The 23,266-nt window shown below is 44.4% G+C and overlaps 1 protein-coding gene across 1 annotated transcript; it reads right to left on the bottom strand.

Moving 5' to 3' along the window:
• Positions 1 to 5,077: 5,077 nt before the first annotated feature.
• On the bottom strand, positions 5,078 to 12,198 carry LOC147905236 (omega-amidase, chloroplastic-like). Its single transcript, XM_087378774.1, has 5 exons — positions 11,790 to 12,198; positions 11,555 to 11,671; positions 11,199 to 11,423; positions 10,792 to 10,885; positions 5,078 to 5,223 (listed from the first exon to the last, which is right to left on the bottom strand). Exons 1-5 carry the CDS (start codon positions 11,961 to 11,963, stop codon positions 5,078 to 5,080), a joined length of 756 nt encoding a protein of 251 aa, XP_087234900.1. The 5' UTR covers positions 11,964 to 12,198.
• Between the last annotated feature and the right edge of the window lie 11,068 nt (positions 12,199 to 23,266).

Raw genomic sequence — 23,266 nt, 5'->3', positions numbered from 1 at the left:
GTAAATAAAGCTCTTTCATGGCCTCCAAGTCTCAGTGATATGCTATGGTGACATTATTCACTTTAGGCCTTCTAGATAAAGCATCCGCAACCCTATTCCAAGCTCCTGGACCATAAACAATCTAAAAATGAAACATGGACAGAAGATTTGCCCACTTCCTCTGCTTTTTGGAGATCTTGGATTAAGTCAAGAAATACTTCAGACTCTAGTGGTCGGTCTTGACTATGAAGTCAACTCCAAGAAGATAATGCTTCCAAATATTTAAAGCATGAATAATTGCTAGCATCTCTTTCTCATAAACACCCAAAAGCATCTCGACATCACACAGCCTCCTGCTTTCATAAGCTATAACCCAACCTTGATGGAGGGCAACTCCCACACACTCTCCACATGCATCGTAGTCCACATCAAACGGTTTCTATAAATTTGGAACAATGAGAATAGGCTCGGTCGTTAGCTTGTTTAGGAGAGCATTAAAAGCTAACCTTTGTCTTTCTCCCCACCTGAAAACTACATGTTTCTTGGTCAAGTCATGTAAGGAGGCTACTATATTAGCAAAGTGTAGGATGAAGCGTCTGTAATAGGAACAAAACCCAAGAAAGCTGCGTACTTCATGTACCAAGGTGAGCTCTGGCCATTCCTGTATAGCTTTCATCTTGGCTGGATCCATCCTAATTCCTTCCTTGGAAATAATGTGTCCAAGATAATGAATCTCGTCAAGAAAGAATTCACTCTTTTTGGCATTAATAAAAAGTTTATGATTTCTTAGTTTTTGAAACACAGTAGCCAAGTGCTCTTTGTGTTCTTCTATCTTAGAAAAGACCAAAATATCATCAAAGAAAGTGCCTATAGGATCTGAAAAATTATGTCCATCATACGATTGAAGGTGGCTAGTGCATTGGTAAGCCCAAAAGGCATCACCAAAAACTCATAAAGTCCAAAAGTGGTCCGAAAAGCTGTCTTATGGACATCTTGTGGGTAGACCCTTATCTGATAATATCCACTTTTTAAATCAATACAGCTGAAAATCGTGGCCCCTTTCAGTCTGTCCAAAATATCATCTATGCAAGGGATTGGAAACCTATTCTGGACTGTCATTTTATTAATACCTCTATAATCCACACATACGATAAGAGCCATGCTTCTTTTGAACTAAGAGCACTGGTGAACAAAAAGGGTGAGGAACTGGGCCTGATAAGTCTGTTGGAGAGCAAATCCTCTACCTATGCCATAATTTCTTCAGTCTGGGCTGCGCTCACACGATAAGGTGGTCCAATTCGGGAGCTCACTTCCTGGAAGGAGCTCTATAACATGATCTTCGGGTCGTTCTGGACGAAGCTCTCGCAGTAGAGAATCAAAAAAACAATCTTTGAAAGATTCTAGAAACCAAAATTTTTCTTTTTCTAAAGGACTTGTTCCCACTTGAGGTTCACCCTCTTTCTCTTTAAAAAAGACCATATACGCAGCAATTGCAGACTTTATTGATTTAGCAATGGAAATATTTGATACGACTGGAATGATCTCGCCTTTTCCCTTGGCCAAAAGCTTTTGTTGCTTATTCCGATGCACAAAACTGAGGGTCCTTGCTTTAGAATCAAGAACTACCTCCTTTCTATGGAACCACAGCATACCCAAAATAGCATCATAATGCTTGAATGGTGAAACATAAAACTCTTCTTGGTCTACATAGCCCTGTACATGAATTCTGAGCTTTCCAATCAAAGGTGCGACTTTGACTAGATCCCCTTCAAAAACATGCTCTGCATCCAAAGATAATCCCAATTCTTTCGTCTTAATTCCTAGCCTCAAACTAGGACTTCTGAAATGAAATTATCGATAGCTCCTGGATCAAAAAGAATTAAGGCATTCTGATCTTACTTTACCCCACGCGAGGCAAAGTTCTCGATTTCCTCGTTCTATGATTCTACCCAACATATCTTGGGCACTTAGAACACAACACCCGAGAGCTGGATTGCCCCCGTCTTGCACCGGACATCAAATTGGCCCTAAACTTAGCGCCCCTTTCAGTATTTCTTTATCTTTTATTCAAAAAGGCATGCAAATACAAGAATCACACCGCAGTGCATCAATCCACAGATAGCCAACTGAATAATCTGATCACAGGCACTTCCGTCCTGCTCTACAATCACGGAAAAGTTATCCCAATCCAATGCAACATTCCATAGCAGCCCTTCTTTCGAATCTGGCTAAGGGTTCTAACCTGGTAGCTTTGATACCCACTAGGGGAAACCTGGCAACAGAGCAATCAGCCCTATCTGTCTTGGGTAGCTCTGAACCGTCAAGGAAGCCCTAGCAAGACAGAAGCCAGCAAAACAACCACACCTGGCTGCTCTTGGCAAACAAAAAGGCCAGCTGCGCAAAGCAAAAGGATCTAAATCTTTTGAGGCAGTAGGAAAGCCCCTGAAAAGCAATCAATCGATAGGAAAGCTCTCGAAACCCTAGGAAAAACAGCCAGCAAGGAAAAACGAAATTCCCTGGCAAGATCTCTTGCACCCTGGCAGATGAAAATCAATAAAAGCAACCCTGGAAGACCTGTTGGAAGAGAATCGCCAAGTCTGGAAGCAGATCGATTTGCTTGGAAGCTCCATACTGCCTTAAAAAGTGCAATTTTGATATGCACATCTGGCCTCAAAAGCTCCTAGAAGAAGTGTGAATCAGATTTGGGTCTCTAGGAAGGCATGAACAGTAGGCATGCAGCAAAAACGAACTGATCTGTATTTTGAGGTTCTGGCACCCACCAACAGCCCACAGACTGTCCTGGTAGTCAAAAATCAGCAAACCGATGTGATAGAATAGCCCTAGAGCACTTTCCCAACCAAGTACTTGCCTCTCCCTGTTCTTCCGTGGTCCCAAAAACAGCCCTGAAAGCAAATTTCGACTATGTTGCTTGCTTTCCAAGCCTACTAGCTAAACGTGGCTCCTGGAGCTATTTTTAGCTAAAGGGATTTTTACCGCTCTCTAACTTTCAGTCCCTTGCCTTGGACCATGGAATTAATTGCACTAAAGTGTCCTTCGAACTTTTTTAATCAGTTGGAGGCTAGGGTAGTCACCGTAAATTCCTAAAGCTTAGAAATTCACATCCCCGTAACACATCCTTATTGACAGCCAAAGTGCAAAATGGCAAGGCAAAGACACCAACTGACAATGAAAATGAGAGGAGTGCGATCTCCCAAATCCAAAAGGCAATTTACTGCACAAGCTTCAAAGCTTTTCACTGCAAATGTGTGGCTGTCACAAGGTGTACCTGTTGCAAAAGACTCCCAAAAGGCAACACGAGGCCTTCCAAGGCAACACGGGCCTTTCCACGATGCAAATAAAGCAGAGAAAGGACTGTTTTGCTGAAAATGAAAGGAATTAATGCAGTACGAGCTTACCAAGTGATGTAGACCAAAATTACAGCAAGAAAATGGCTCCAAACACGAGCACAAGTAATCACCCTTGGAGGAGAGGTGAAATAAATGGCAATAAAGGGTGCACAAAGAAGGCTGGAAAATGGAATTACAGCAAGAGTATGTGCTCCCACAAGCAGAAGAAGACCTCAGAATGAGTGCAGCAGCAACCAGAGGTGAGATGCTCACAGCCCGAGATGTAGAAACACCAAATGAGAGCAAGAGGGCTTCAACAGAGGTCTCTCGATGGCAGCAGCAGGCTCCAAAGCTCAAGTCGGTGAGTGTAGGCACTCCAAAATGCAGCTGCAGATCCCGAGACAGATCAGTTCAACAGGTGGCTGCAATAAATGTTCCATACAGCTGCCTTAAATGCACCGTACAGCCCTTAAATGCTCCGTACAAGTCAGTATTGTCCACACATGCGAATGGCAGCTAGCTTAAATGCACCGTACACCTCCATACTGAAGCAACAGGTCCATAAAGTTCACACATGCGAAGAAAACAGGGTGAAACTAACACCTTATTTGTGCCGAAATGCGGCTCAATGAAGCATTTATGGGAGGCCGCTATGCAGCGGCAGCCCCAAAATAAATTTTTTGGCAACGGAACTGCTTGGAACTGCTTGGAGAAGCCCTAAATGCCCCACGTGTTAAGGGCGCCTAGAGATATGAGCCGACCAGCACATTAATGAGCCGAAATGTCTGCCAAAAAGCTCCAAATGCAAGTACAAGTGCTTCGGGGGAGGCTGCCAATGGCTGAGGATTCCTGCTCTAATACCACTGTAGACTAAGGCAAGCAATGGAAGCTCAAGAAATGAAGCAATGGAGTCAAAAACTAGCTGCTGTAATGAATTGCTGCAATGCTGAAGTGAGTACAAAGTACACCCTATATGATGAAACCCTAGGACAAGGTGTCCTAGTGGTACTAACTGTACTAACGGGTACATGACCTACCTATACCAAGTGTCCTAACTACTTATTACTAGGCCTACAAGGCACATACCAAGGAACCTACAGATAGCCCATAGAATGGCCTACAAGAGTTATATCACATGATGCTCAAGGACTGTAGCATACTAGCAAGTCCAAACGTAATATCCAATCACACAAGAATTGAGAGAGAGAGAGATTCTTGTAGGTGAAGGTACTAGGAGGACATTGATATATGCTTGATGTAGCAGAATTGAACGAGGTGGAAGTAGAGGCCAGAGGACGAGGGCGTCGAGAAAGAGGTGGTGCACGAGGCAATGAAGACGAACAAGAGGATCAGACAAATCCTCTTTTTCTGAAAGTGCTATTCTCAGTTTGGGTGACTCCTCAGATGAGGAAGAGTTGCTAATGGACACTACTTCATGATTTGCACTAGTCCAGACTCAAAAAAAACTCAGACTCTTATTCATCCACAAAGTGTGCGATAACAGCTAAGAGAAGAGCAAGAAATTTCCAGCAGTGAGCTGGGTAAAATCAGTCAGATTCAACTGTATGCTGAGTTCTACTGGGAGCATAGATGCTCATGCACTCCTCCTGCGTTGCCCTTAATAGGCTTCAGTGGAAATTATTTGGATGCGCCAAAAAACTCCCTCTTTACAGGGTTGAAGGGACTAGAATCCCTCCCAAACAAGGCTGACTCACACTGAGCCAACCAGGCCCAAAACAGCACACTGCCAATCAGATCAGACCCGACCGGTCTGTAGTCTGACCCCGACCTGCTACTGAGTGTGCTGTGCTGCTGCCACACATCTGCAGATGTTCTCCAGTCAGACGCAGTCTTCCACCACACCTCCACACTGAACCTGAGGTTGTACCAACCTGTACTGCATACCATCAAAAAGGCTACACAGCAGATCAGATGTTCTAGTTAAGCCACTACCTTGCCCTGGTCTATGTAATAAAAGGGGGGAAAGGCTATTTTAGTGGCCCTTTAGGTGGGAAATGTGGAGAGACTATATAAGTCCCCATCCACCACTCATTGTGTACATTTTGATGTGACATCTAATCCCCTTCCTCCTCCTTGCAGCCTACTCTCTCTCTCTCTCTCTCTCTCTCCCTCCTCCTTCCTTCTCTCCCTTCTCTCTCTCCCTTCCGCTCTTCTACTCCTTTGTTGGAAAGGTCACCTCCCCATCTGTAAGCCCCCATATGAGGAGAGCATGGGGGGGTGAACCTAGGGTTTGAGAGACTAACACATGAGCAGCAGCATGGCTGCCATGTGGGCAAGAATCAAAGAGAGAAAAGTATCCCAGACAGATGGTGCCTGCATGGCCGGCCAAGTGGAGAGGGTAGTGGGCAAGGTCATAGCCTGCAAACAGGCCCAGAACATGGCGACACATGGCGGTGAAATCAGCGAAGGTATGGCTGCAGTACAGCAGCATGACGGAGCTGTTGGAGCAGGTTCTGAGGGCTGGAACAGGCCTGAGCAAGAGCAGCACCAGCAGGACAGAAGGGGCAGAGGTGGAGGCTATGGTGGGCCAGCCACTTTTGGCCATAGATGAGCCCAAGGGTAGCGCCCAATGTGGGGCTGTCCTTGGGGCCTGACAGCAGCCCAAAAGGGCCTGGCAGAGGCCCTTATATAGGGCTTGGAAAGCAGCCAATCAGTCGGTTGGTTAGGGCTGCAAGCCAACCAGCCAGTCAGCCCATTTAGGGCTGGCTGGTAGGTCAAATTGACAAGGGGCTCAGCCCCTATAGAAGGATAGGCCTCAGGCCTCATTACATATCACTTGGAGCAGCAGAAAAGCCCCATCAGAAAGGAGCAGCAGGGAGCTTGTCTTAGGCCTCATCACTGGAGGAGAAGAGAGCAAACAGTAGCTGCAAACTTAGCTGAGGGTGCTGCCCACCTAGGCTGGTGCAAAGACAGCAAGGTGGAAGGGATCTGGACAGAAAGTCTACTCACCCTCGAGGTGGAGCACGTGGGCTCGACTCTAGAGATAGCCAGCAGATAGGAGGAGTACCTTGTGGTAAGATCAGAGGACCACACCATTGGTGGGACTCTGGATCTCTCTTTTGTATTGTTTCCATAGCTTTGGACGGAAATATATTATTTTGGTGGTTTCTCTATCTGGCTGGTTCATTGTCTATTGATGAGTCTGCACATCTATTCTATGCACTTAAGTTTAAGAAGTTTGTGATTCCACACCCCACACCACACTGTGTGAGCTCCTGGGCTCATAGTTACCAGGGAACGGGAACGTTCTGGAAATTCGGGTGTCGGAACGGGAACGTTCCGAGAAGGGGGAACGGGAACTGGAATGCCACGTCATACACAATACATCATCATATGGCTTAAAATTATGTTAGAAAATGAAAGAAACTAACATTTTACAGCTTTAAACTTTATATACAAGCTCTAAAATACCCATTTGAAACTTTCAAAGAGCCCCCTCCCCCCCCCCAAAAAAAAAAAAAGATGTTCCGGGGCCGTTCCGGTTCCGGCATGCTACCTGGAACAGCCTTCCAGACGTTCTGGATGTCGGAACGCCGTTCCTTGGTAACTATGCCTGGGCTATTCTATCAGTCTTCCGCTGTGCGTACCCTCTGTTGGGTCATTTCTAACATCATTTTCTTTAATTTGCCCCTACCCCCTTTTCTACATCGGTATCAGAGCTCCAACCCTGGCACCTTTTCTTCTTCCTTTCACTTTCCTTCCGAATTCTAACAGCAAGCAACACCAAAGCTAACACCATCACCAAATTTGATTAAGGATGCCTGTGTGTACAATTTTTCAATGCACAACCTTTCTAAGCATATCTGTAACATCAAGGGACTCTTCCATCATTCTCAGGAGTCTCGACTGCAGCCTCAAAGCCACTGACAAGCTTCCTTAAGTTTGCTTTTGACTAGCAAGGACTGACGAATGAATTTTGAGTTACAAAGCAATCCAGTGATTTGACTCCAACACAACCCAAATGTGAGCAGGTGACGAGACAACATTTTGGCCCATTCTCAAGGCCTTCCACTGCCCCATTTTGGCCAATTCTCGACATTTATTGTGTGTTGCACACACAACATCAGGTGCAATTACAGCAGCATTTGCTTTTGTCTATCTGCTTCCTTTCTTCCTTTACGCTCGTACTTGCTTAGCATTGTCTGCCAGAGTGGGACTTTTTGCAGGAAGCTAGCTAGATTCGAGCTCCTTCTCCCGGGATAGTCACCATGGCTCCCAAGCTCAGCAGCCTCATCACTGCATGACAGTGATGAGAAGCTCCATGATACATTTCTTCAGTTGGGGCAGCAGATTGGTGAGCAGATATCTCAGCGGATTGGCCAGCAGCTCGGCGCATTTTCTGACAAGGGCAAGCAGCCTATGCCCCAGCATGGGGATCGGTCAGACAGCCAGGATGCATTCTCCACACAACATGGGGGTTTTACGTCAGATTCCCGACACTTAGCAGGATTTCAGCCCTTTTGTCAGTCTCAGTTTGAGCAGCTTCCTCCCCAGTATGGGGATTATCGAGGCGTTGAGGATTTATTCTCTACAACACCGACCCTATTATCAGACTTGACGCCATCTTATAGTTTACAGCTCTCTGCACCTCTACAGATGGAGCAATCTATTTTGGGACGACCCACTTGGTTACACCCATTTTACTGCTCCTTTGCTGCAGCAGTAAGTATGCCAGAAGCTAGTTTTGGTTTGCAGGGCAGCCCATTCCCTTGGGAGAGACGTCAATCCTCTTCTCAGCCGTTTGGCATGCCATCATATCAGAGGGATGCGTTTGGCAGACATACACAGCCTGGGATACATTTGCATGTCAATTTCGGTATGGCCAGCGACTTCAATTGGCCAAATGGAGGGGGGGAATGGGCTACATATTTACATTGATCTAGATATGATACATTTCCTCCTCTATTTCTGTTGTGTAACTATAAAGTCGTAATTCAAATATTAACCAACTTTCCCAGGCATGAAAAACGAGTAAAATCAAGGATCCTTGTATATCGTTATAGAAGTGAGGTATTTATGTTTACCAAAATAATTAGGATCATTCTGCCAAATGTGATAGAGATATAGTTGGTCCTTTTCTTATTGCAACTATGCTGAATTCAGCTGGATATTGGTCTAGAGAAGAAGGGGATGGTGAAGGGAGGAATAAAGAGTAGCAACAGTTCGTTTTTCTAGTCCCCCTTTGGCTGATGTTTCACCTTGCACCTTCCATAGTCACCACAAAAAGCATTTCAAGCATTTAGGCCCTCAGAACGTCTTAGGGAAGAAACATTTCACAAAAATGGTGAAACTGGGTTTGCCTTTGATGAAAAGTCGTACAACCGTGCAATGTGCACTATGATGTAACGTTTCTACTAGAATAATGCACATTGCACAATAGGGCAAATTGCACAAGCTTCTCATGCCTATTTAAACACTAAGTTAAAATTTATTATGTGCATTTATAAAAATTGCAATTTATAGAATCACTTTTAAACATTTCACATTCAAAGGAATGAAACATTTGTGAAATAAAATGTGTTTCTAGGTTGCTATCTAGAAACATTCTTAGTTACTTTGGTACCTTTTTGTGAAAAAACTATATATGTTTTCTTTGCTACAATCCTCTACTGTCGTTGGATAAATTTCAGGTTGTCTGCTTGTGCACTCACTTGGTGTGAGATTGGAAAGAGTTTCATGCTTATACTCTCACTATGCACTAGTACTAGGTGGGCTAGACAGATTCACATTCTCAACCAAAGGCACATTGTTTGCAAAGTTTTCTTTAACCAAAGGCATCCATTTGTAGATAAAAGATCTCCTTTAAACTCATTCAATTACATTGTCAAATTTCCAGGCTTAGAACAAAGATCCGTTAGCAATATCCACATCAACAATTAAAGTATCCAATTGAGCATGATTAGTATTAATTAAAAGACATCACATTCACAAGCCCAAGATAGATACATGGCTGAAAAAACCAAACTAAATGCTAAAATTTGAATCCAACCACAAAGCTACAAACAATGAGATCAGTTCTTTAATGCATGGCCCAAACCCTCTTTTAATAAGTGGAATGATAACTCCACAAATAGCGCATATGATGCGCTCATAACTTTCTGAAGGAACCCATGACCTAATCATGATGGCCTTGTAGATTTCCGGGCTATGGCCATGTGGATAGGAATGATGGTATTAAGGATCTAAGTGTGGAAAAAACCAGTGTAGACTGCTTCAGTATATAACTTTGCCATGATCGGGGACAGGATATTAGTCCACATGCAATGTAATCAGTACATAGCCTCTTAGCTTGGCCACTATGTAGCTTCAGGCCTACATATATGATGTCATTGATGGTGAGCAGTGCACAAGGGGTGGGGCAAGGTAGCTTTGAGAGATGTTGTATAACGTGTGTGCATAGATGATACGAGTGCCAGAGCGTGGTGTCAATGAAAGGAGAAGTCCATCACTCAAGAATTTCCGCCAAAGTCTTTGGAGCTCATACTGCCCAGGAGAGAGACCTTGTCTTTGAAGTGGCAATGCTCTTTTTTCCAAGAACCCTCTTGGAAAGCGTTGATCTTTACGTTAAGTTGTCAGGTCATGTAGTGTGATACTCTGTTCCATATAATTTAGTCTAGAATAGTGCAGTCTAGTGCAGCTTTGGGGATAACCTGTTTCAGCATGTCATGTTCATGCATGGATATAAAATTGCAGTAACTGACATGATCAAATCCAGCATACCAATGTGTGGATGTGTCAGATACTAGGATGGAGTTCGCATGAGCAAAATTTGAAAAACAAGAAAATATACTATTTGGAGAAGTTGATGTGTTCCCCAAGCTATAAGCAAACCTACATAAAAGTAAGCACTTATATGTTGAAAGTGCGTTGACGTGTGGGAGAGAGGAGAATGGCTTAGCCCTTTGCCTCTGATACCATGTTCAAAGAGTGTTTTGAGGTGTGGGAGAGAGGAGAGGAGTGGAGGGAGGCAGTCTCCATACACCAGGATTCTATCTGATATGCACACCTCTTTGTGGAACAAGATGAAGGTTACAATGATGAATATAGAACCCTAACTTTGAGAGCCCCAATGGTCTCTTCACACACACTTTTTACATTTTGGACATGTCCATTTCGCCACTCTTTGTGTACATGTATACCTCTACGCACATTGTGCAATTTACATTCTCAAGAGTTCTCAAACAGCAGAGGATTGCAAGAAACCCTTGATCAAGGGTCTTAAAAGGAAAAACATCCTTATGATCTGCGATAGTCACTATCATTAGATCCTCTTGATCATGTTGACCTCATATCACACTCTATCATCGTGAGACAACCCATGGTATGATGCACAAAAATGAAAGTTTGTCCTCTTATACCAAAACTTTCGAGGGGTAAGATCACGGTTTACAGGCAGGCCGTCACTTACTATCGAGCACTACTACACCAGGATTTTGCAAGATACCTGTATCAACAATAGTCAGACTCTCCCCAGCAGTCAATGTGTCAGACTCCTTGAACGTCATTTTCCCAGGAATGTCAATGTCGAAAAGATGTATCTAATCAATCCAAGAAGAAACATTGTGATGCACAACATCATTGAGCACGACCATGACAATGATAGAAATCTGCCCCGTGATGAAAAACAACCACTTTTCAATGTCCCGACTTTGCCTGTGGATTCTGAGTTCACTGTAGCCGTTGATCGAGGTAAAATTACATCATCAGGCAGACCATCAAAATGGGTAGAAATCAAGCTACCACTCTCCCGATTTTGCCTTAAAATCCGAAATTCAATATACCACTGTTTACACGTGCGTGGCATTTGATCGTCTCAACTTCAAACAAGTGAAATTTTAAATACCAACCAACCTTTCGGTGTTTGGCTTTCAATTCACCATCCGTTCCAAAGATGCAACAGGTATTGAAAAGGCAATCAGCGCTGCGCTCAGATATAGATCCACCAATAATAGTCACTCCTCTTGCTTTGGCAACTTCAGAAAGCATTGCAGCTGACGGGGACCCTTCACCTCCGGCGTTGATTTCTTCTGCATAGACTGGGAAACTAGAGTTGGAATATGGACAATTCCACATTTCCTGCCCAGCTCAAGTCTTCGAGTGTTACCTTCTCGGAAAGGACAAGTTACCAAATTGATCTGCTTTTCTATTTAAGCCAACATTGTGGCCTGAGGAAATGAGAATCGAAATCAACCGGTGGCGACACATACAGGGAGAACGATCAGCTTCGCGCCATTATCGGCTGCAGACTCGATCTTCTCCCGCGCATGCGCGATATTTGTGTCCTTGTCTGAAGTCACCGCCAGTTGGCATAAAGCGACCTTGAACTGTAAACAGGAGAAGGACCCAAATGACGGCTCTCAGCTACGGCCATGGTATTAGCACAAAGGGTTGCGAAGATGGACAAAAGCGAGTAAAAAGGATGATTACAGCTCCAGCAACTACCTTGCCCGAGTGGGAAGTCGGAGGAGGAGAAACAGCGGGAGGGAGGCGAGCTGATCCCGCACTCATAGTAGCAAAGCAAGCTCGAAGAGGCAGGGAAAGAGAGATTGCGATGGAAGGAGGCGGACGTGAGAGTGAGAGCAGACGGAACGAGTGGAAAATCACAGAACCTTTCATGAAGCTCTTCCTATAATATAACCCTTCACTACCATCGCCTGCATCAATCACCGTCCCAACTCAAGGAATCCTTACTTCAAGCCAGAAAGCACCTTCCTTGGCGATGAAACCGGCTCGCGGCCATGGCTCCGGTTTCGGTCGATACCGGTGAAACTAGAGCCATGGCCACAAGCCGGTTTCATCGGTTTCAATCGGTAAACGTCGACCGATGCCGATTCTCGACCGTCAATGGATTCTCAATGGATTCTCTGCTCGAGAATCCAACTCACTCAAGAAAGGCTAGACATTAAGCCCCTAGTCCGACCTTTCTTGAGTGGTCCAATCAGAGAAAAGGTATTGAATTTAAGCAAGTAGACTCAATAGATTCTATATATCAGAAGAAGGATGGTACTTGAGAGGTCCCATGAACCTCCGAAGAACATGTGACCTCTACAAGCCTCCCATAATATATTTTTATAATGTGGCAATTTTGTGCTCCAAGCATTGCAGGTAAGTCGAGTGACCTTCCTTTAAAGTTTAGCAAGAGGTTTTTTGGCTCTAAAGGATTCTGTAAGGCTATATAGGATGCTTTGGCAGGACTTTGGCAGGAGTTGCATGGAGGCCCAGTTGACCCATGCTGATGTGGGGATTCAGAGGGTCATGAGGCTAGCCAAGGAAAGGGGCCACAGCATTGTTGACAATGGCAAGGTGATCCCTCTAAGTGTCGAATATACCCCAAGGGATCCCATCCTTAGATTGCCCTGAGAGATTGGGAATCGAAGGAGGAGAACAAGCCTATGTTGAGAGCCATCATATGTGGCTTGAGGTGGGGGCATGTCCAAAGCCTTATTCGAGCCCATTAAGAAGAAGCATTTAAGAGAAGCCATCAACAAGGTGCCAGATGAATAGGGAAATGTCCTCGTAGACTTTTTGCACTTAGCAGAGGTCTTCCACAAGGAGCTAAGCGAAATTGTGTGTGAACTAGCATTACAACACGTAGAGTGGCATGTGCATGTGCATGGGGTTTTGCAAGGGGTAGGGTTTCTAAGTACCCAAGACTCCAATTGGCAAAGCCGTGGACAAGCTGGAAAATGCTTTTAATGCCTTAGCCGATGATAGAGTGCCTAGAGATGGAAAATAGAGTGGTCACGAAGGGTACACTCTCAGAAGACGTAACTGCTAGGATGATGAAACTTTGCAAGGGGTAGGGTTTCTAAGTACCCAAGACTGCAATTGGCAAAGCCGTGGACAAGCTGGAAAATGCTTTGTATGGTATACTCTCAGAAGACGTAACTGCTAGGATGATGAAACTTTTTACTAAACACCAGAGTCAGTGAGTGACTGGCAACCAATAATTATGCTTCATATATTATGATTACCAAGCACTTGTAATTCCAATCAGAGAAGTCTGCAAAATTGTTGTAGACCAGTGGGAACAAAGAGGTTTCGTGAAAGGCAAGGATATATTCGAGAGAACATACTCAACGTGTTAGTTGCCATCAACTATGCCCTTGATAAAGGTCATGAAGTTTTATTGTTTGAAGAGGACCTAGACAAGGCCTACGACCGTGTGAGGTGGGAGTTTCTTCTCACGGTCCTTAATAGGATGGGGTTCAAGGATGAATTCGAAGGAAAGTGGCTGATCTATTCGAAAATGCGGCAGCGATCCTATGTGACAATGGAGGTATTGTAGGCAGATTTGAATCAAGAATATCTCAACGACAAGGGTGTTGCTGGCACCCTTTCTGTTCCGCTTAGAGGAGCCCCCCGCGTCTCGCTAGACGCTGGGGACGCTGCTGGGCTAGCGGTAGGCTCTGGGAGCCAATTCATGTCCCCCCCTATCTACTGTTGAGTGTCCCATCCCGGTTGCACCATCTGCAACAGGTTCAAACTACCTCTTATGCCTCTGCATACGCGCCAATGGCGAGAGAGGTAAGAAGGTGGTAGCAGTCTCTCAAGCCATCAAGGAGATGACCGCGGTGGTGCATTGCTTAAGGACTTGGAAGCATTATCTCTTGGGCAACCACTTCTCTGTTTTTACAGATAATGTCACTACATCCTATTTTGTGACACAGCCCAAGTTGTCTCCCAAGCAAGCAAGGTGGTAGGATTTTCTAGCCAACTTTGACTTCGAGATCAAGTACAAGCCCGACAAAGAGAATGTAGTGGCAGATGCCCTCTCTCGAATCCCCCACTTGGCTACAGTCCAAATTCTACATGGGTCAACAGTTTTGGAAGAGATCAAAATAGGGTATGGGGAGGATGAATTTGCCAAGAAGATACTTGGGACTGCAGCAAAGTGGGCACACATTGAGGTACGTAATGGGGTCATCTATTTCAAGCAACGTAGAGTATATGTCCCATGTGTGGGAGGCTTGAGAAAGAGGATGATCAAGGAACACCATGATCCACAGTGGGCAGGCCATCTAGGACAGGAAAAGACTCTTGAGATGCTCTCAAGAAACTTTTGGTCGCCACTAATGGAGAGGGATGCGGATGCCTATGTGAGGACTTGTCACATTTGTGGGCAAGACAAGGCGGAAAGGATGAAACCAGTAGGGCTGCTTCAACCCTTAGACATCCCATCCAAACCATGGGAGAGTGTCTCCATGGACTTCATAACCTATCTACCGAACAATGAAGAGCATCTTTGTGGTGGTTTGTAGACTCACAAAGTATGCAACTTTGGATGCCCAAGCAACACCAAGGCTCTTCTTCAAGTTTCTAGTCAAACACCATGGGCTACCGAAGGAGATTGTGTCTGACAGAGATGGGAAGTGGTTCTCCTGCTTGTGGGCAAAGGCCGACCGTTGAACAAGGGTCATGGTGTGGTGAGGCGTCTGGTCCCCCACCCCTCTTGTGACTACTGAACACTCCATGGGTGGGTGAACCCTTCTCTCCGCCGAACGTTTTGGCCGTTTTTGTGCGTGCTTGTCTTGCAAGATTGGGCACGGTCGTTGCGGCCGGTGATTACTTTCATTACACAGCACTCTGACAAGCCCTATGTGAAGGAGAGGTTCTTCATAGTCCGTAGCTCACGAAAGAAGTTCTTGTCCATTCTTTTGGGCGTCTGATGGTCAGTAAATCTTTGTGAAGGTGAAGGACAGTCAGTGAGGTGGAGTCCACTCAGCAAGGCAGCTTACCCAAAACTAAGTCAAGTGGTGCTTTGGGATCCCGGTAGGGGACCAACCCGAGGAGCAAAGGAAAAGAGAAAAAAAAAATTTATAGGGGAAAACTTTACCCTCGTGACTGTGGGTATCAGAGCATAGGCTTGCTTTGAGCGTGTCCCTGACAGAAAGAATGGAGCGATTGGTGCACACTAAAAGAGGCGGACCGCTCGCCCCACCCCGAGATCCAACTACGAGCTTTTTAATTGCAACAACTTAAATATACGCTATTGGAGTTGGAATTACCGCAGCTGCTGGCACCAGACTTGCCCTCCAATGGATCCTCGTTAAGGGATTTAGATTGTACTCATTCCAATTTCCAAACTTGTAAAAGCCCAGTATTGTTATTTATTGTCACTACCTCCCCGTGTCGGGATTGGGTAATTTGCACGCCTGCTGCCAGGCCTCTATCCTACCATCGAAAGTTGATAGGGCAGAAATTTGAATGAAGCATCGCCGCTGCAAAGGCCATGCGATTCGGGAAGTTATCATGATTCACCACGTTACCGGGCAACCCGCATCGGCCTTTTATCTAATAAATGCATCCCTTCCGGAAGTCGGGAGTTGGTGCATGTATTAGCTCTAGAATTACTACGGTTATCCGAGTAGCAAGGTACCATCAAAGAAACTATAACTAATTTAATGAGCCATTCGCAGTTTCACAGTACAAGAGAGTTTATACTTACACATGCATGTCTTAATCTTTGAGACAACCATATGACTACTGGCAGGATCAACTAGGTAGTTATCCTCGAATACACAAACGGCGCGAGCTGTGTGTTCCGACTCCGCACGCAATGTGGCATGCGGCCGTGGGAGGCAACCCACCCCGGGAGGGTGAACCGTGCTCATCGACAAGGGCCAAGGCACACCCCGCCATCCAAAGGCATTCCGCTTGCCCACAATACACGTCACCCATGCATGCTCGGGCAGTGCACAAGATAGGTCCATTGGCACACAAGGGTCACGAACGGCACCCCAAGCACCTTTCATGTTGCCTTGCCTATCGCACTCCGGGGCTGAGCCGAGGCAGGAACGACCCAATGTCGTTAATGGTCGGATCGCCCGCTTCGGAACGCACCCATCTAGAGTGGGTCACAAACCCCAAGATCAAGTCCTCACGGAGCTGGAACCGATCAACGGTCTATTGCACAAGGTTCACCACCCTCTTTAGGTATACAAGCCACAATGTACATGCACGATAGGAAGCACCGACGCAATCCTTGATCATGCACGGCCCATACGGTGGCACGCCCATCCAAGACACTACTTGCTTTCCCTCATCGCCTACTAAAGTAATGCCTGCCTATGTGCTCAGGAACCTCAGGACAAGCGGGGAAACACGCCTGTGAAGTCAGATCTCAAAAGCCCCAAATCTGGCTAGTTGAGATTAATCTTAGCTAGCTGGGACTAAACTGGCAGAACTGCCAAATGAGATAGCTGGCCTCCAAATTTAAACGACGCGTCAGCATCTTCCATACGTTTTGGAATCGACAGTTTGCTAAATTCGGAGGCCCAACTATCTCATTTTGGCAGTTTTGCCAGTTTAGTCCCAGCTAGCTAAGATTAGTCTCAACTAGCCAGATTTGGGGCTTTTGAGATCTGACTTCATAGGCATGTTTCCCCGCTTGTCCAGAGGTTCCTGAGCACATAGGCAGGCATTACTTTCATTACATAGCGCTCCGACAAGCCCTATGTGAAGGAGAGGTTCTTCATAGTTCGTAGCTCATGGAAGAAGTTCTTGTCCATTCTTCTAGGCGTCTGATGGTCAGTAAATCTTTGTGAAGGTGAAGGACAGTCAGTGAGGTGGAGTCCACTCAGCAAGGCAGCTTACCCAAAACTAAGTCAAGTGGTGCTTTGGGATCCCGGTAGGGGACCAACCCGGGGAGCAAAGGAAAAGAGAGAGAAAAAAATTATAGGGGAAAACTTTGCCCTCATGACCAATGCTGGGCTGGAATCGGCATTTGCCAACCTGCTGGGTTGGCAATCCACTACCAGGGGAAGCAGAAAGCTCAACATTAAGGCATCGTGGGGATGTAGAACTCCCATGCTAGTAGGGCTGCTCCAGCCCTGCTGCTCCAGCCCTACTAGCATGCACGGGGAGATCCTCTTATAAGCATGATCAAAAGCGAGTCAAATGCTAGGAACATCCGCGGGATCTCCCTACTGTCAGGATAGCACCGCTATTGTGACAATTTGTATATGACACCATGACATTCTCTTAGGAGGACCATAGTACTGTATACTGGTTAGTGGAGATTTTGAGGAAATTTTGCATGGCCTCTGGTTCCAAGTGCAGCTGGCAGAAAAGCTTTATGCACAGAACTGAGAGTGACTGCCCACTACAGTGGATCGGAGGATCTATAGGTCCATCTATTTAGAAGGGGGAAAATTGTACAGTATCTTGATGCAATCCCTAGGTGCAGGAGTGATGTTGTGTCAAAGGTTCAAAAGGTTCATGCAGAAATTCAAAGCCAAGTTGAAGGCTTGGAGTGGGATTTTCCTGGGGTGGAACGGGCCGTTCAACATATCCTGTCCCCACGGCAGCCACATACATGGCCTCGATTTGGAACTTCAATAGAACTCAATAGCAGGATATAAAATGCCCTTTTTATGGCTTCCTATGAACCGATGAGGGGAACAAAAGAAATATATAAAACGCCTTTTTCGTGCCTTCCTATGAACCGAGGGGAACAAAAGAAAGATGCACTTCGTTTCTTGTGAACTCCTCAAGGCCCCGAAATTGCAAGGGGAGTTGGACCTCCCATACATCAGAGTGAGGAACTTCTCCTTACTCAGCAAATTGTTGCCACATCTATTTAAAGGGCAGCTGCCCTAGGGCGAGATCTCTATAGCCTTCATAGAAAATGAAAAAAGCAAGCCAATTAGATGTTGACCAAGCCTCCCCTGGTATGATAGACTGTGTTCTGACTTTTCCATTTGGATTGTAGGGTCGGACCTAGTTGCAAGACTTGTTCAAGCTAAAAAGGCCAGTTTCTCCTTGATGAAATGGAAGAGTAGGAAGGGTTTGAGGGGAGATGCAAGCCTATTGGAGAGTATTTGGTGGAGCAAGGCCATTGACCAGAATAGTGAATCCATGACATCATCAGTGCTTGGAGCATGTATAAGAAAGGTCTAAGAAAGTGGGCAGACTTGTGGAACCACAATGCAAATGGGTATTCCTTAAAAGATTTACAGTAGCAACTCATCCTCATAGACGAAGAGTCATAGACCTGCTTCGTGCCACATTGGAATGTATCCCCAATACATGGCCAACCAATAACATTGTCTTCTCGGATTGGAGAGCCAAATAGTGGTGTTTTTTTAGGACACCTCTCTACAAGCTGATAGCAGAAGTGGTCATAGGCACCTATCAAAATCTTAGTGTATGGCAGTAGACTTAAATGGGAAATGGGCCCTTAGGAGAAGTCTAGGATGGTGGAAGGCTCAACTACAAAACTTTGGAAGGGCTATGTTATAGGGAAGGCAATTTTTTTAATTTGGGAAACCATGAATCAACAACTATAGGAAAGGGGTAAATTGGTCAAATGCATTCAGGTTAATCTCGTTTATCCGTTATGTGGAAAATCAATTGAATTTGTCACACATGTGTTTTGGAATAGCATGGTGGCCAAGGATGTCTAGCATAAGTTGGAGTCGACAGTTCGGTTGTCCAGCCTAATGTCCCATTTTTTCTTAGGCTCATAATGGAGGACCTTGCTCTTGGGTGACATATTTAGATTCCCATCCACACTAGCTACCAGATGGCCATAACTCTGTGCAATAGTAATATTGGTGGTTTGGGACTTTAGGAATAGGATGATCTTTCAGCATCTAGTGTAGTTGTGCTATCAAGAATTGGCTATCATAGCTTTGGTTAAAGGAAACCTCCAGGATTTGAGCTAGATCATAAGGGCAAAGAACCCAGTAGTTAGTCAAGCTGTGCTCAAAGTCAAAGCTAACCTACCCTCTGGATAGAGGTCCCCTCTGCTACGTGTAGCGCAGGCCAAGGGTGGCTTGCCCCAATTTGGTTAATTTTTGTAAGGGTCTTGTTTTTGTGGGGGATGACCACCCCGTTTATAAAATTTGGCATTTATCATTTTATTTTTTAAAAAGAAAGGCCAGATATTGGCATATGCATTACTATGTTAGAAAATCAAGCGGAAAGCATGGCATCCTTGTGCCAAGCATATGCATACTAAATGCATTAACATTATACAAATTAAGATACTCTATTGCTATAAATAAAGATTGTTTACCACTATACTACCTCTTCATGTAATCAAGATATGGTGCTAACCAAGGCAAATGACAAACTTAATACTTAGGCCTTCCCTCATTGGACATCAATTCATAGTAATGTAGTTCAATTTTTTATGTCTTGAATTCATGATTAAATGGTGTGCCTAGGAGCAACAAGTGGGAAATTGTGTAAAGGATTTGCATATGGCAAGGACAAAAGGAACCAATTCCTATCAAAGGACAAACTAATGGACGATCCATTGTGTCAAAAAATAACAATCAACCTACCACATCTGGATCAAGCAGCAAAATCTTTTCTAAAGGTATAGCACACAATGAAAACTCTCTGGAACTACATTGACTAGTACTGCACTAAAACAATGCGCACACAATTACCAAGTCTTTACAATCACAAGTCTTCATACCAAAAATTCCTTGCTCATCTAGGAGCTTCAAGACTTCAACAAATACCAGAATATACAATAGTTCTAACTAGCTATACTCAATGACCACAATGGGGATATGGGCAAAAATCATGCGTGCCTCCATTGAGGGATTCAATGAGATCGTGTGCCAAGTCTAACTCACAATGTGAGTTTTCTCTTTTAGAGGGGACTACATCACCTTGATGTAGTGTCCATTCTTTTTGTTCTCATTGTGTGACTACTTCACATTGTTGCAGCATCTTATGATCTTATTCCTAACGTGTGACTACTTCATGCCATTATAGAGTGCTACCATCCCATTTCTATTCATGACTACTTCACATCACCGCGGTTCCTAGAAATCTCGTCTTTGGACTTGACTTGCAACTACTACATGTCACTAAGTTTTGTCTCTAGACTCGAGTAGCAACTCTTTCACTTTGCTCAAGCTTGTATTAGCCTTCACCTCCTTCACAATGCCCATTGCACAACTATGTCACATTGCTTTAGCTCGTGGACATTTGGCTCAGCTATGCTATGTGACTATGTTACATCATTCCTCGCTCACATTGCTGAAGCGTGTATTACCCTTCACCTCCTTCACAATGCCATTGTGCAACTATGCCACGTTGCTTTAGCTCCTAGACATTTGGCTCGGCTGTGTTATGTGATTATGTTACATCGTCTAAGTGTGTAGCATCTCCATGCCACAAATTGTCACACATCCATTACTACTCATATCAAGCCAACTCCCCTCTCCATCATCCTAAGATTTAGTAGTGGCTCTAGTCTATGGTTGGAGTCTAATTTTTCTCTGGAAATCGGGGTGATTAGTATCTAACTTATAATTGGATAGTCTGTTAATTACAGTAGTTGGCAATGTCATTTGATGGTGGATATTGGCAAGTCCACAGAGCTCGGATTATGCCTTGGTGCCATGTATAAAAGGCCAAGAGATTGACTTTGGTCTTCATTATTGGATGAACAAGTTTGGAATACAAGCTCACTCTTCTCTTCCAAGAGTGTTTTTGGGTGTTCTCTTGTTTCCTTTGTAGTGCCTTTGTGTTTGCCACTCCACCCCATTCATTCTCCTCTTCTCCTCCCTTTCTCCGTCTCTTCTCGCCCCTCCCCTTTCCCTCCTTGCCTCGTGGAAACACATTGCAACAATTCGGGAGCCGCTTGCGTAACACTTGTGGATGGCTCATGCTTTGCATTGCTCTCGTGGAGTAGCTTGGAGTGGAGGCTCCATCAACATTCCTTCAAGATGCCCCCACGACACATGTTTCTCCGCCAGACAACACATCTTTGGCATTGTTGCCAGGACTTCAAGGTATGCTTTTGCATTGCACTTGCTTTCTCTCATTTGGTCATTGCTTCAAGCTTAACTAGAAGCATTGATAGTGGAGTTGTAGGAGAGGAATGAGTGAAGAAGTGTGAGTTTTGGAAGGGAAAGCTAGAAGTTGTCATTTTCTGTTGGAAAGCATTTTGGATCATTTCGAGCTTGTTGTTGATGTTTTTTAGTGTTTTGAATTGATAGGAAGATAGTTTAGAGGATTGCTAAGGTGTGTCTGATAGCAAACTCCAACAAAAACATCCAAAAGTGATACTTGAAGTGATATTCAAAGTGGTGGGAAACTATCACTTTTTGCAAAACACCCCATTTGCCATTCAAATGTTGTTCTTTTTTTATGTTTTTTGGATTGAGTAGGTAGACTAGGTAGCTAAGCATCCCCCTATTACAAAAAAAACTTTAAAATCATCAAAAATCAATCAACAAAACTACAAGTTCCTATCCCGCCGACCCATCGCCATAGCTCGGTATCCCACCGACCCGTAGCCTTAGTCCCTATCCCATCAACCACCTAACCTACCTACCAGATTTATGGTTTAAAAGGAGGGTTGATCCGGTGCTATAGCCTGCTATCCCTCCAATCAGTGCCATAGCCGTATCCCTTCGACCGGTGCCATATTGATCATCCCACCGACCTACTATCCCACCGGGTCGGTGCTTTACCTCTATCCCGTTGGGTCAGTGCCTTAGTTCCATCTCGCCGAGTCGGTGCCTTAACTCTATCCCATCAGGTCGTTGCTTTAACTCTATCCCATCGGGTCAGTGCTTTAATGCCTAAACCAGCCTGGTGGTTGGACTCGGAGGGTGCACTACTAAGAAACCCTTGTATCATGTGTATTCAAAGGGTATTTAAAAAACCCCTTCACCAAAATTTCTCCCACAATAAAAACACTCCTCTTTACTTATATGAGCTAAGTCAGTTTTTTCAAAAATTGAATTAAAAAACCCCTCCTGTTATTGTAATTCTATTAAAATTTTCCAAAAAGTTTGATTAAAATACCCCTCCTTTTGAATGAAAGTGGTATACTAAATTTTTTAAGGTGAATTCCCCGAGTGGTTGGAACATCATGCAACCGTAGGCTAGCTCAGCTCAATCGCCTATTATGTGATTGTCCTGAACTAGTGTGGTTGAATAGACATTAGTTGTTGTCTAGCCCGGTGGCATGGTTGAGTAGAAAGTAATAGCAATATATTTGGAAATAGAATAGAAATATATTGTTATTTTGCTAAACTAGCTCGATGGTTGGAACATCATGCAACCCCGACTGCTTCAGCTCAATCACCAAATATGTGATTGTCTTGAACTAGCGTGGTTGAATATATATTAGTTATTGACCAGCCTGGTGGTTAAAATTATTGTCTTTCTTAGTACTTAAATTTGTTAAATTTAATTTCCTACTATTCGGGTCATATACCACTATTACTAGACTGAGATGGCTTGGCCTTAGTTCTATCTCGCCGAGTCGGTGCCTTAACTCTATCCCATCGGGTCGCTGCTTTAACTCTATCCCATCGAGTCGGTGCTTTAATGCCTAAACCAGCCTGGTAGTTGGACTCGGGGGGTGCACTACTAAGAAACCCTTTGTATCACGTGCGTTCAAAGGGTATTTAAAAAACCCCTTAACTAAAATTTCTCCCACAATAAAAACACTCCTCTTTACTTATATGAGCTAAGTCAGTTTTTTCAAAAATTGAATTAAAAAACCCCTCTTGTTATTGTAATTCTATTAAAATTTTCCAAAAAGTTTGATTAAAATACCCCTCCTTTTGAATGAAAGTGGTACACTAAATTTTTTAAGGTGAATTCCCCAAGTGGTTGGAACATCATGCAACCGTAGGCTAGCTCAGCTCAATCGCCTATTATGTGATTGTCCTAAACTAGTGTGGTTGAACAGACATTAGTTGTTGTCTAGCCCGGTGGCATGGTTGAGTAGAAAGTAATAGCAATATATTTGGAAATAGAATAGAAATATATTGTTATTTTGCTAAACTAGCCCGATGGTTGGAACATCATGCAACCCTGGCTGCTTCAACTCAATCACCAATTATGTGATTGTCTTGAACTAGCGTGGTTGAATATATATTAGTTATTGACCAGCCTGGTGGTTAAAATTATTGTGTTTCTTAGTACTTAAATTT

The sequence above is a fragment of the Dipteris shenzhenensis genome, chromosome 1 (genome assembly GCF_047967505.1).
Source record: "Dipteris shenzhenensis isolate YYH24624 ecotype China chromosome 1, Dip_SZ_1.0, whole genome shotgun sequence".
NCBI lineage: Eukaryota > Viridiplantae > Streptophyta > Polypodiopsida > Gleicheniales > Dipteridaceae > Dipteris > Dipteris shenzhenensis.
The sequence above is the reverse complement of the archived record's forward strand: the minus strand, read 5'-3'. Positions and strand labels throughout refer to the sequence as shown.

Bases quoted from the DNA above. Each gene is read 5' to 3' on its own strand.
- LOC147905236 (XM_087378774.1), bottom strand. From the start codon at position 11,963: ATGAAAGGTTCTGTGATTTTCCACTCGTTCCGTCTGCTCTCACTCTCA. The intron at 11,424-11,554 runs GTATGTGTCGCC...TGAGCTGGGCAG, and splicing joins CGAAGCTGATCGTTCTCCCT to GAAATGTGGAATTGTCCATA. The intron at 5,224-10,791 runs GTATCTTGCAAA...GATGGTATGCAG, and splicing joins TCTGACTATTGTTGATACAG to TACAGGTTGGTACAACCTCA.